Source organism: Pinus tabuliformis, chromosome 6, assembly GCF_031772625.1.
Source record: "Pinus tabuliformis cultivar Carrire ecotype Pingquan chromosome 6, CPIR1, whole genome shotgun sequence".
In the NCBI taxonomy this organism is placed as follows: Eukaryota; Viridiplantae; Streptophyta; class Pinopsida; order Pinales; family Pinaceae; genus Pinus; species Pinus tabuliformis.
The window spans coordinates 195,469,207-195,480,555 of record NC_142292.1 but is presented as its reverse complement, the minus strand read 5'-3'; the positions used below and the strand labels follow the sequence as shown (position 1 = coordinate 195,480,555).

At 32.7% G+C, this 11,349-nt stretch overlaps 1 protein-coding gene across 1 annotated transcript; it reads left to right on the top strand.

Moving 5' to 3' along the window:
• The first annotated feature begins 865 nt into the window (after positions 1-865).
• LOC149258134 (inositol oxygenase 1-like) lies at positions 866-2,790 on the top strand. Its single transcript, XM_089370734.1, has 8 exons — positions 866-1,064; positions 1,252-1,311; positions 1,490-1,542; positions 1,738-1,860; positions 1,954-2,023; positions 2,118-2,196; positions 2,298-2,379; positions 2,521-2,790. Exons 1-8 carry the CDS (start codon positions 905-907, stop codon positions 2,545-2,547), a joined length of 654 nt encoding a protein of 217 aa, XP_089226860.1. The 5' UTR covers positions 866-904; the 3' UTR covers positions 2,548-2,790.
• The last annotated feature ends 8,559 nt before the right edge of the window (positions 2,791-11,349 follow it).

Genomic DNA, 11,349 nt, shown 5'->3' with positions numbered 1-11,349 from the left:
ATTTTGGTAATGATAATAGAGAATTTGGTAATTACAATAATGCTTAAAGAGTCCATGACTGACTCAATCACATCAACCAGACATATGATTACGTAAGTTCTGCACTCTCATTTCTAATGTCTCCCTTAATTATAAGTGTTCTCGTAACTTTTTCTGCAAAGGATACATTGATAGTGTCTCCCTTGATTATAAGTATTCTCGTAATGGAGATAAAAACCACGTTGCTATAGACTTCGCTGGTTGAAAATATGCCCATGAAAAAAATATGCCTACTATCATCCCTGAGCAGCTTAAGTCTATTGCGGATTTTCTAAATATTTTGCGATCCCACAGATATGTATGGATGATTCCGAAATATTAAGGGAGTCCACAATCGATATAAAGATCTTTCATGACTTTCATTTTTTTTACTAGGAATGTTTTTTTGGACTTTTAATTGTCAAATTGTATGGATGTTTTCTTAGACTTTTAATTGTCAAATTGCTGGATGGATGTTAGTTTTTTGTTTTATAAAAGAAAGAGTTTCATGGGTTAATTTGATATCTGGTTTAATAATAATCTTAAAATTAAATTATTATTACTACATTCCAGCTTCCTAATTCTGATATCTGACTTAATAATAATCTTAAAATTAAATTATTATTACTACACTACAAAACTTCCTCTTCGTAATTCTGCAAGGTATAACTACAATTATATACTGAAATCAATCTGAGAGGCAAAGAACTAGAAAAATTTCTCCTGCATATGACAGCTTGAGGCACAATATCTGGACTACATCAAAACTGTGTTACCACATTGGTGTACTCACGTGTAATAATACTTTGGTTATCCACATTGATGTTTTCTTTGGTTGCAGGCATTAAGTAAGCGCGAACATTATGGTAAGCTTGACAAAGCTGTTATGAGCATCTGGGCATGCTGTGAACTCTTAAACGAGTTCGTAGATGAGAGTGACCCTGACCTCGATGAACCTCAAATAGAACACCTTCTACAAACAGCAGAGGCTATTCGTAAAGATTACCCAAATGAAGATTGGCTTCATTTGACTGGCCTCATCCATGGTATGAGTTACAGCCCATCTAAATCTTTGCATTCATAATAACTTGTGAAGCAAAGCAACTGAGGTTCTCTGCCAAGGGCATGATTAGTTGAACAATAATCTATTTCAGTATATGTCATAGGGATTATACTTCTAGTTGAGTTGTGATTGGTTATAGATGAAATTGTGATTGAGAAAAATGCATGCAGATCTGGGCAAGGTACTACTGCATCCTAACTTTGGAAGGGAACCTCAATGGGCAGTAGTAGGTGAGAGCTCATTGAACATTACCCACTCTAAAATAGCTTCCATCATTTACATCTCTCATGCATTTAACTTCCTAAGGACTCCTGGATGATATTTTAGTTATAATTGGCAGATGCTGGGTTATTCTGCCAATGGACTGGATTGGTTGTGAATAATGTCTAATAAAAAAAACTTGGACAGGTGACACTTACCCCTTCGGATGCGCTTTCAGTGAAGCCATTGTTCACCACGAGGTAATATATATTTAGCTTGTCTATTCATTTTGCAACTTGGTATTTTTCTGAAACATTGTTCACCACCAGGTAATATATATCTAGCTTGTCTATTCATTTTCAACTTGGTATTTTTCTGAAATATTGTTCTTGGTCCATTGCCGAGTTCTTCTAATATATCAATAATTAAAATATTTTTCATATCGTTGTGTGTAGCTTTTCAAGGACAATCCGGATTTTCACAACCCAAAATACAACACAAAATACGGGGTGTACTCTGAAAAATGTGGACTGGACAACGTTCTTATGTCATGGGGTCACGATGAGTATATGTACCTGGTAATATACTTTCAGAAAACATGCTAACAGATCATTTCATCTCATGTGACCTATAAGGAGTGTTTGATTGTCTTATTCATGGGGATGGAACAGGTGGCTAAAATGAATAACACAACATTACCTCCTGCAGCTCTCTTCATCATAAGATTTCACTCTTTCTACCGTAAGCAAAACAATATCTCATTTTCTTTGTAATCCTGAAAATTCTGATTTGACTGGACTAATAACACATCTGATGGATGGTGTATTTCTTGCAGCTCTGCATCGTGAAGGTGCGTACATGCACTTGCTGAATGATGAAGATAAGGAGATGCTTGAGTGGGTTAAAATATTCAAGTAAGAAGAAACTGAGCATTGGGTCATTTTCATTCTTTACTTATCATAACTGTTATAATCTTGAAGTGTATTTCTGATAACTATTTATTTCATGTGAACAGTAAATATGACTTATACAGCAAGAGTAAGGTAAGAATTAATGTGGAGGAAGTGAAGCCATATTATCAATCACTCATTGATAAGGTTGGTATTGGTATTCATTCATTCTCTTGCTTTCCTGTGATATGAATTCATTTGAAGCTGCATCTGTCTGCACAAATTGAGCTGATTTGTCTAGAAAGCTTGACTCTGAATTGACTCTCTTGTTGTTGTTGTTTTGTGCAGTACTTCCCTCCCAAATTAAGATGGTGATTACCTCATGAATGATGGATTGGATTGGCTCTGACTTTTATTAGATTATTGTGTACTGAGTGGACTAGGGACTAGTTTGGTCTGCTACATGGCTATGTGTGTAGAACCAAGTTGACATAGAACACCTAGAGTTCTGGCTGATGCAAAAGGAACTAAGTTGATCTGTCACATGTGATGTAATGCTATTCAATTGTGGTGGTGTCAGGCTGGAACATAAGTTCAATTGTGTGGTGCCAAGCTGGCAAATAGGTTTCAATTCTTTAGGCGATGTAGATTATATCTAAGGATTTCTTGGAGTACTTTTTGTTCATAGGAAGTTTTGTTCTTTCAAATCGGTTCATATGGTATTTTGAGCTGTTATTTTCATTTACTGGCCTAATTTGCTTATGCAATTTTGTTTAAATGACAATGGTAGAAAAATTCAAAGGGTTATGACATAAACAATTTTATTTATAAAATCTTACTTTTTCGAAATGACAAAGTTCAGCTTGTTAGGGTGTATCGGTTTCATAAAGGCATTAAGAAATCCGGAAAGAGCAAAGAATAAAAAAGTTTCATTTAGTTAAAGATTTGATTTTTGAACTTTGAGATTTGGTCATATTACCATTTTATCGGTTTCATAAAGGTATTAAGAAATCCTTAAGAGAAAAGAATAAAAAAGTTTCATTTAGGTAAAATTTGATTTTTGAATTTGAGAGTTTGTCTATCAGATATTGGATTACATTTTGGAAATTGTTTGAAAAAGACATTTTAGAATTTCAAACCTTATAAATTTAGTTATCATGGAGAGCAATATATATTCACAGTAAAATCGGTTTGGTTATATGTAACAAGTTAACAGAGACTACTTAATAACAAGATAGATTATTGACAAAATATCATGGAAAGCGATAAATATTCTCAAAAAAATCTGGTTTATGTCTTATGAGACCAACACAGATTTTTATATGTCTAACTTCTGATCACGCCTTTACCAAATTGCATACCAGAACTTTCGAAACTATATAAAAATTTTCTTTCGAAGCTACACAAAATCTCCCCCTATCACCCCCCTTTTGGACAATGTAATTTTTAATCAAAAAAGTTTGTACCATTTTAATTAAAACAACCATCTTTGCATCTCAAATAATTTTGTAAACCTTTTTCATAGGCCACAATATTGTTGATGCTCGAAATGTTAAATTTTGCTTCACACAGAGAGATATGGAGCACATATCTATCCTCACATTTTGATTGCAGGGAATGTAATGACTTTCTAGAAATATATTAATAATAATTGTACATATAAAACAAATTTTAATATTAATAATGATTTTACACGCAAAACACATTTTATCACATGTTTTTGGATATGGTCACTTGACACATTTTATCATGGTTTGGGATATGGTCATTTTATTAGGTTAGTTAATTTGTATTTACATAATTATTTTAATAGTTATGTTAACAGTTTTTTTTGAAATTATATATATATATATATCTCGAAACATGTGTAAGATGTTTAATTTTAAATGGAAGATGAATTATTTTATGGATACTGTTAAGATTTAAACTTATAAAAATTATCTATTGTTTAGTAATATGCATATATGATTTAGAAATTTATATTAGATTTTATAGTGTTGAGAGGTATTGAGAGACATTGCTTTACAAGTCATGTAGTGTCTATAAATGAGTATAAACATTTAAATATCAGCACAATATGACATATATGTTTTAGTGCTCGTAAATGAGTGAAAACATTTAAGTTTCAACTTAGTAAGGGAGAGATGTTGTGTTTCTATAAACGGAAGCATTTGATTCAAAAATAATAATAATAAATCATAATGTAGCCTCAGTGATAAAATTTATAAAAAATTAGAAATAATAAAAATAATGTAAGTTTGTTTTTATTAATAAAATTACAAATATTGTTTTTGGAAAAATTATAATATGTAAATCACACTAAAATAAGTTTAAATAATATTGATTTATATTTGTAATCATGATATTTCAAAACATATAATTAATTACGATATAAAAACTTATTAAGTTTAATGAATAAAAATATTATTAAAAATAAATGTGATATAAATAAAATTAATAATTCACATCTATAATTATAATGTTTTACAACTTTATATTTAAATTAAATTAATAAACATATAAAAATTCAATATTATATATATATATATATATATCAAAAGAATTATACAATTTATGAGGGATTTAGTAAAATTAAAAATAAGAATGTTTTTATATAGAGATAGGTGAAAGTTATATAAATATAAGTAGTATTATAAAGAATCACTATAAATTCACCTTTAACTTTGGAATTACTAAACTTTAGAGGAATCAAATTTCTCTAGATAAAAACTTTTTCTCAAGTTTTACACTCAAAAAGAGGTTTGGATCTTGAGAGATTTGATCCCTCTAGTGTTTAATAGATTCTGAATTAAAATGAATCTATATTGGTGAATAATATTTTTCTCAAATAATTTTTATTATTAATTGGGATATAGTGAAATATTTTAAAAATAAGATAAAAAATTTATAACACTTTCAAGTTTTATATATTTAAATTATTATTTTTATAATAGTAAAATTGAGGTTATAATAGTTATAATTAAGACAAATATTGTAATATATAAGAATGATAGAAATATTTCTTAACTATTGTGTAAGGATAGAATATTTTACCCATAAAGTCGAAGTCTAAGGAATATTTACCTTCCAAATCCTCTTCCTTTGAGCTTTTCCTAAAGAACCTACATTCATAAAGAAAATGAATAGGGGACAATAATATATTAATGATAACTGAGTTGCATTGAATGAAATAAACCAACAAAACAACTCATGATCTCATAACTATATTATGAAAGTACTAAATTGGAATGGAAAGAAACAATTTTCTTATTAAAATAATTGACAACAATATAAGGTTTAGATTACATTTGGTTCTTGTTGAAGGAACTACTTAGAATTGGCCTATAGGTCTCTCCACCTTGGGACACTAAATGTCTCTGCTGCAAACTCTTCTTCTTCTGGATGAAGAGAGATCAAGAGAAAGAGTCTTTTTTAAAAATCTTGAATAACAATAGGAATAAAAGGAAACAATGGTTTCCAATCTGAGGAATATCTTAAAATCTTAAGGGGATTATAGATAAAGAAAACATGAGAGAAATTGTTGACATAAGGGTACTTTTTGTTCTCCCCCATTCATGTCATCATTAAATATTCTTAAAAAGTAGTTTGGGTGATTAGGGATGGGATACAAGAGGTTCACTCTTGGTAGAACCCGTAAAACCCTCCCCACTATGTGCAATAACATGCACTTTTAATTTTTTTGGTATAAAATGAAGGCATATGATAATTTCATAAAGGATATGAGTGTATAAACACATTTTTCTTGTATAAGAGTCATGCATGTTCATATTATGATGAAACAAAGGGCACACGTGTGAACTCACAGTTTTTTTCAAAGAGCTTGTATAAGGGAAAATGTCTACAAAAGGGAAACAAAATGATCAATTTAGGCCAAAGCACATATCTTATACTAAGTGTGGCAAAATATGATATAATATCTTGGAATAATTGCTACTTTTCCAAATGATTGTTTGTTGTTATTTGGGTGAGAGATGTTGTGGAAGATTCCTTGTAGCCAAATAGTTAGTAATATCTACAAACAATGGTGTGTTAACAAATAGCACAAAAATATGTTCATCAAAGAAAGCATTGTCAATATTAGGATGGGGAAGTTTGAGGAATTACAGGAGCCCCATAATACAAAGGGCAACTTCCCAAAACTCCAAATTTCTAAAGGAAATGGCCAAATACTAAGAAACCAACCATCATAGATACTAAACTATGCCCAAAAGAGCTCGAAGGTACCACTAGAGCTTATCTTCCATAGATTCTAGGTAAAATAAAGGAAATGGCTCCAAAGGCCATATTGCACGAGAAAGATACATACCAACTTTAATCACTAAATGTCAAGATACCACAACAAGATACAAGTGTGCATAAACTCAGAGAATGCATCACAACATAATGTTCATAAAGTAAGTAACCCTCAACTCTATCTAGAAATTCATTTAACATACAATATAACTTGAACTCCTAATAAGTAAGTTAACTCACTATCATGGTTATGGTAGTGAACTACCTAGACTCATAAAAATATAAGATAAATGACAAACTATGAGATAACATGTTTGTCCTAAGTGATTTTTAGAGCACCGGTCATAAGCATATAAGAAAGCTTGCAATTCACTAAGAAGGTTGTAGCTGCATCACTCAAGCAACTCATTATCCCATCAATATAAAATCTAGCTGGTCAACCATGATTGCTCCAATATGGATTAGAATTTCTAAAACTAATACAGTAGATCATCTATCCCAGGCATGAGGTACCAGATTTTGAGCATAATTTTGTTTAATTAACTATATTGAATGCACATTTGCTAAGTCCCATCCTTCTTTGGCACAATGATGATGGGTGACCCACATGGTGAGTTATTTAGTTACACCTTGTTCCTATCTCACTTGATTCTATAACAAATCCTATGTACAACCCAATGTTTGGCAATGACAAGTCCAATAATCGCTAGATCTCATGCTCCACTTCTCTCTTAGGATGTAGCCCTTTAGGATACTAGAATGCATCCTTGTATGCTTTCAATAACTCTTCAAGTTGTTGTTTTTGGTCCTTAGTACACCCCTTTAATGATGAATTTTCTCTCACTGACTCTTACACAAACTAATTTTATCTGAAATATAGCAAATAATACATTTTTCTTGAATTGATCAATTTCTTAACTTGTTTGCAACTTACGAGTGAAATTTTGGACTTGCCCATAGGCGCCTTGATGGTGAAGGATTTCCATCATTAACAAGGTGGCATTGGTTGGATCTTTGCATGAAAATTACCACTCGCATATGCATATAGGGACTCCTAAACACCACTCCACATATATCAATGGGAACTACCTCTAGTTATACTTCATCTAAAAATTTAGCACTGATAGAAAATTTGATTTTACAATGTTTAGTTACCTTTAATTTTGCATCCTTATTTACACATCCCAATGGATATGGGCTTGAATGATCATGAAACTCAAGTCCCAATTTGTTGACCAAATTTGTTGCAATAAGATTTTCCTGTGATCTTGAGTTGAAGAGAGCATCAATTTTTATCAACATAGCTTGTATCTTTATATTGAAGAGTGTGATCCTTTTGTTCTATTCTATTTGCTAAAGGCTACTCAAATTCACCTCTTTTTGCAATGACGCACAAAAAATCTTCTCGTACATGCCCAAGTTTCTTTCCACTTGAGTATTCCAATATATGGCCTTGAAACTTTTATTCTTAGTATATTTCTTATTTTTCTTTGGGTTGAGCTTATGATACAACTTCCAACACTTATCCTTTGTATGACCACCAATGTTAAAATGGTTGTAGGAATATTTGCAATAGTGTGTTGTGGCTATTGTATTTTGGTACTTTCCCGATTTCCACTTCTTCTTACCCTACGTAGAAGCCTCTTGGTGCTCTTTCTTCTTGGACCCACTTGAATGACCTTTCTTTTGGCCTATATTCTATAGGTGTTTTTCCCGGACACAAGCCTCATCCACCAATATGGGCTTGAAATACATCACTTGCTTCCACAAATGGCTCTATAGACCCCCCCAAATACTTAAGGAGTGTGTTTGGCCTATTCTAGGGGATACCAAACATTATAGCCATGTTTTTTAATTCTATGGTATATTCTTGTACACTATTCGCTTATCTGTGCCTGAAGTAATGGCATTGGATCCAATGCTACTCTACATACCCAATAGGGTGAAATTATGGATTTGTAAGGGTTTTGGAATCATCCCAATTAGCTATTGGTGGGTATCCCTCCAACCTCAAGGTCTCCATATGGATTTCTTACCAAGTTAGGGCAGGGTCCTTTAATTTCAACCAAGAAAACACAATCTTTTGTTTTTCCTCTATATGATGAATACTAAAATGAACTTCCAATTTTCGCAACTAGTGATTTAGCTTCCAAGAATCAATCTCACATTGATATGAATTGATGTTTACCTCCACTTTCATTTAGAATAAGGACTGTGAATGGTTCATAATACTTTAGCTAGACTGATCCTTTCTGGGTTCTTTCTTAGATTCCCTTTCTAGTTCTTCTTGATGTGTCAATTTCCCTTTCAACTTGATCTCTGCATTAGAACCTCCATATTCTTTGAATAAACCAAGCTTATTTATCAAGGTTGTGATGAGTAGGCTCACATTATGATTTATATCTATGAATTCTGCGTCCAATTACGCAAACCTCTCCTCTAGGGGATCTTGAGGGTTATTGAAAAATTCATTAACCATTGCTAGGGCTTTATGACTTTTGGCTTAACCAATCTAGATCCCCAGTAAATTCCCATAGTATATCCAAAGATACATGCTTTGATACCAATATAATATGTATATTTCCATGGATATTCCACTGAATAGTTCATAACAACAGATCTAATGAAATTGTACTTAAATTTTGAAATCTACATTATGATGGTTAATTTCTCTTTAGATTTCCGGATTTATTAAATTATTGTGTTATACTTATGCATGCAATAGAAAAAATATGTAGAAAATATAGAATAGTGAAATAAAACTCAGAAACCACAATTGACATAAGATATAACCTAGGAAACCCTTTCAGAAGAAATCCTAATTGGAAGGTGAGGTTGCTTTTCCCTCTTTCTTTGAATGGAAAATGGATGCAAGTATAAAGAAGTGAGATTTGTGGTGCGTGGGACACTACAATGCATAAAACCTTTCTATTTTCTCTATCCCTGTCCACTCTTGGCTACTCTGCTCATTTATAAAACAAAATGCACTCAAATAAAATATAATCCCTTTTCCTCTTGGTGGCCCAGGTATAACATAAGTTGATAGCGTACTAGTGGTTACATTTAAGTCCTTCAACTCTTAACTAGAGTTACAATATGACTCTTATATTTTCATCTTCATCTTGATCATGTGGCTAGCCCCTTTTCCATGAAATAATGGGGTTTGATGTGGCATCCTCTTGTTCATATAAACTCTAATTGAGGCTATTCTTGCACTATTTGAAAGATATCTTTGTAAAGGTGGTGTGTTTAACTGACAAAGTTTTACTCCCAAAAGCTGTTATTTGATGCCTCAAACTACTTCAGGAATGTTTCAAACCCCATTTTTTCAAACTAGGCCTCACAGATTAAAATGGTCATGTGAGTTGATTCCTTTACTTTTTCTACTCTGAAAGCATCGAGATGGATGAAAAAGAATATAATGATATATTTTGGATCAATTATTCACCAGTCCATCACTGGTATGAATGATTATGTCATGACACTTATTGTCTCTACTCCTCACCAACCATCTACATGTATAGATGGAATTAATGAAATTATCAATATTTATCAATTTAATATATATGTTTCCATCCCAACATCCTAACCTTGATCCCATTGTTATGTTGAAATAACTCCTCTACACATGGCAAGTTGTTATTCACTCTAACATCGGCCCTCCCTGCTTCATCTCCCATTGATGAACAAAAATATTTTCCTCCCCATTATCTTGCTAGCCACCCATGTGCAGGGTCACTAAAGTTTTCATTTTCAAAGTTTGGTTGTTGGACTAAATGTCATCACTCTCACTATGTTGTCCGAATACTCCAATCCTCAATTTCCCACTGGTCATTCACATGTATGGTAAATGCTTCCCCTTGTGATTGGAACATCTTTATCCATAATGATGGCTTCTATTTTTCCCTCACTATTTGATGTCTTGATCCTCCAACACGTGTCCCTACAATTTGGTAGTGTAAGCTCATCTCTCATGCCCTTTAACTTATCGATGATGTGATACCTCCCTCTCTATCTCATATTTCATGTGGTTTGGCTAGATCATGTATCCTAGGCTCAAATTTTCCTTACATTCCCTTCCATACAAACTAGCATTGCGGGGCTCACATAAATTAGTTAACCTTGAGACTAAAAATGAACCTATGACAAGACATCACTTGGTTTGCATTCATTCAAGCTATCTCCCATGACAAAGTCATTTCTTTAAAGCATCAAAAAATTTAGAAACACTTAAAGTGATGAGATAATCATAGTGAGAACGTTTATTTAGGTGGACAATCACAAAATCAAATCCTTTTGCTAGGCTCGAGGTAAGATTCAAATAAGTTAAGTGATTTAGGGAGTATATGCCCCTAGGTGAAGAACATACATTGAAATTTATGAGGGCTAGGAGCTTTAGGCAATGAAATACTCATAAATCAAGATCTCTATCCAGTACATTATCCTCTAGTCTCCAGAATATTTCATTCTTTGTCCTTGGAGAGTCCCCAAATAGCTAAAATTTTACCCATTAGTATGGTCACCTTCACTAAATCCACAATTTTTTTCCCAAGATGTCAAGCCACCATATATAGGCTACACCAAGCTTAGAGCGTCTATTGGGTAAGCTAGGGAAAAGCTAAAATGGTGGCCATGGTGCTTTTAAAAGATAAGAAGAAAATGGGAAGAAGGGGAAGATGAATTTTGCTCTTATATATTAGGAAATGAGATGTGGGAGAGTATTACCTCACCTTAGGTTGGAAGCTCCACCCTCATATCCACAACCGATGAGTATGGGGGACCACATGCCCTAGCTTTAAGAGCCTCAACCGCTATTTTAGATAGAGAGTTGAATGATTTGGGTTTAGTGTGCTTGTATTCGGGAAAAAGTCATGCACCATGACATGAATCACTCCATCAAAGAGTGTAGTTACAATGAAAAAA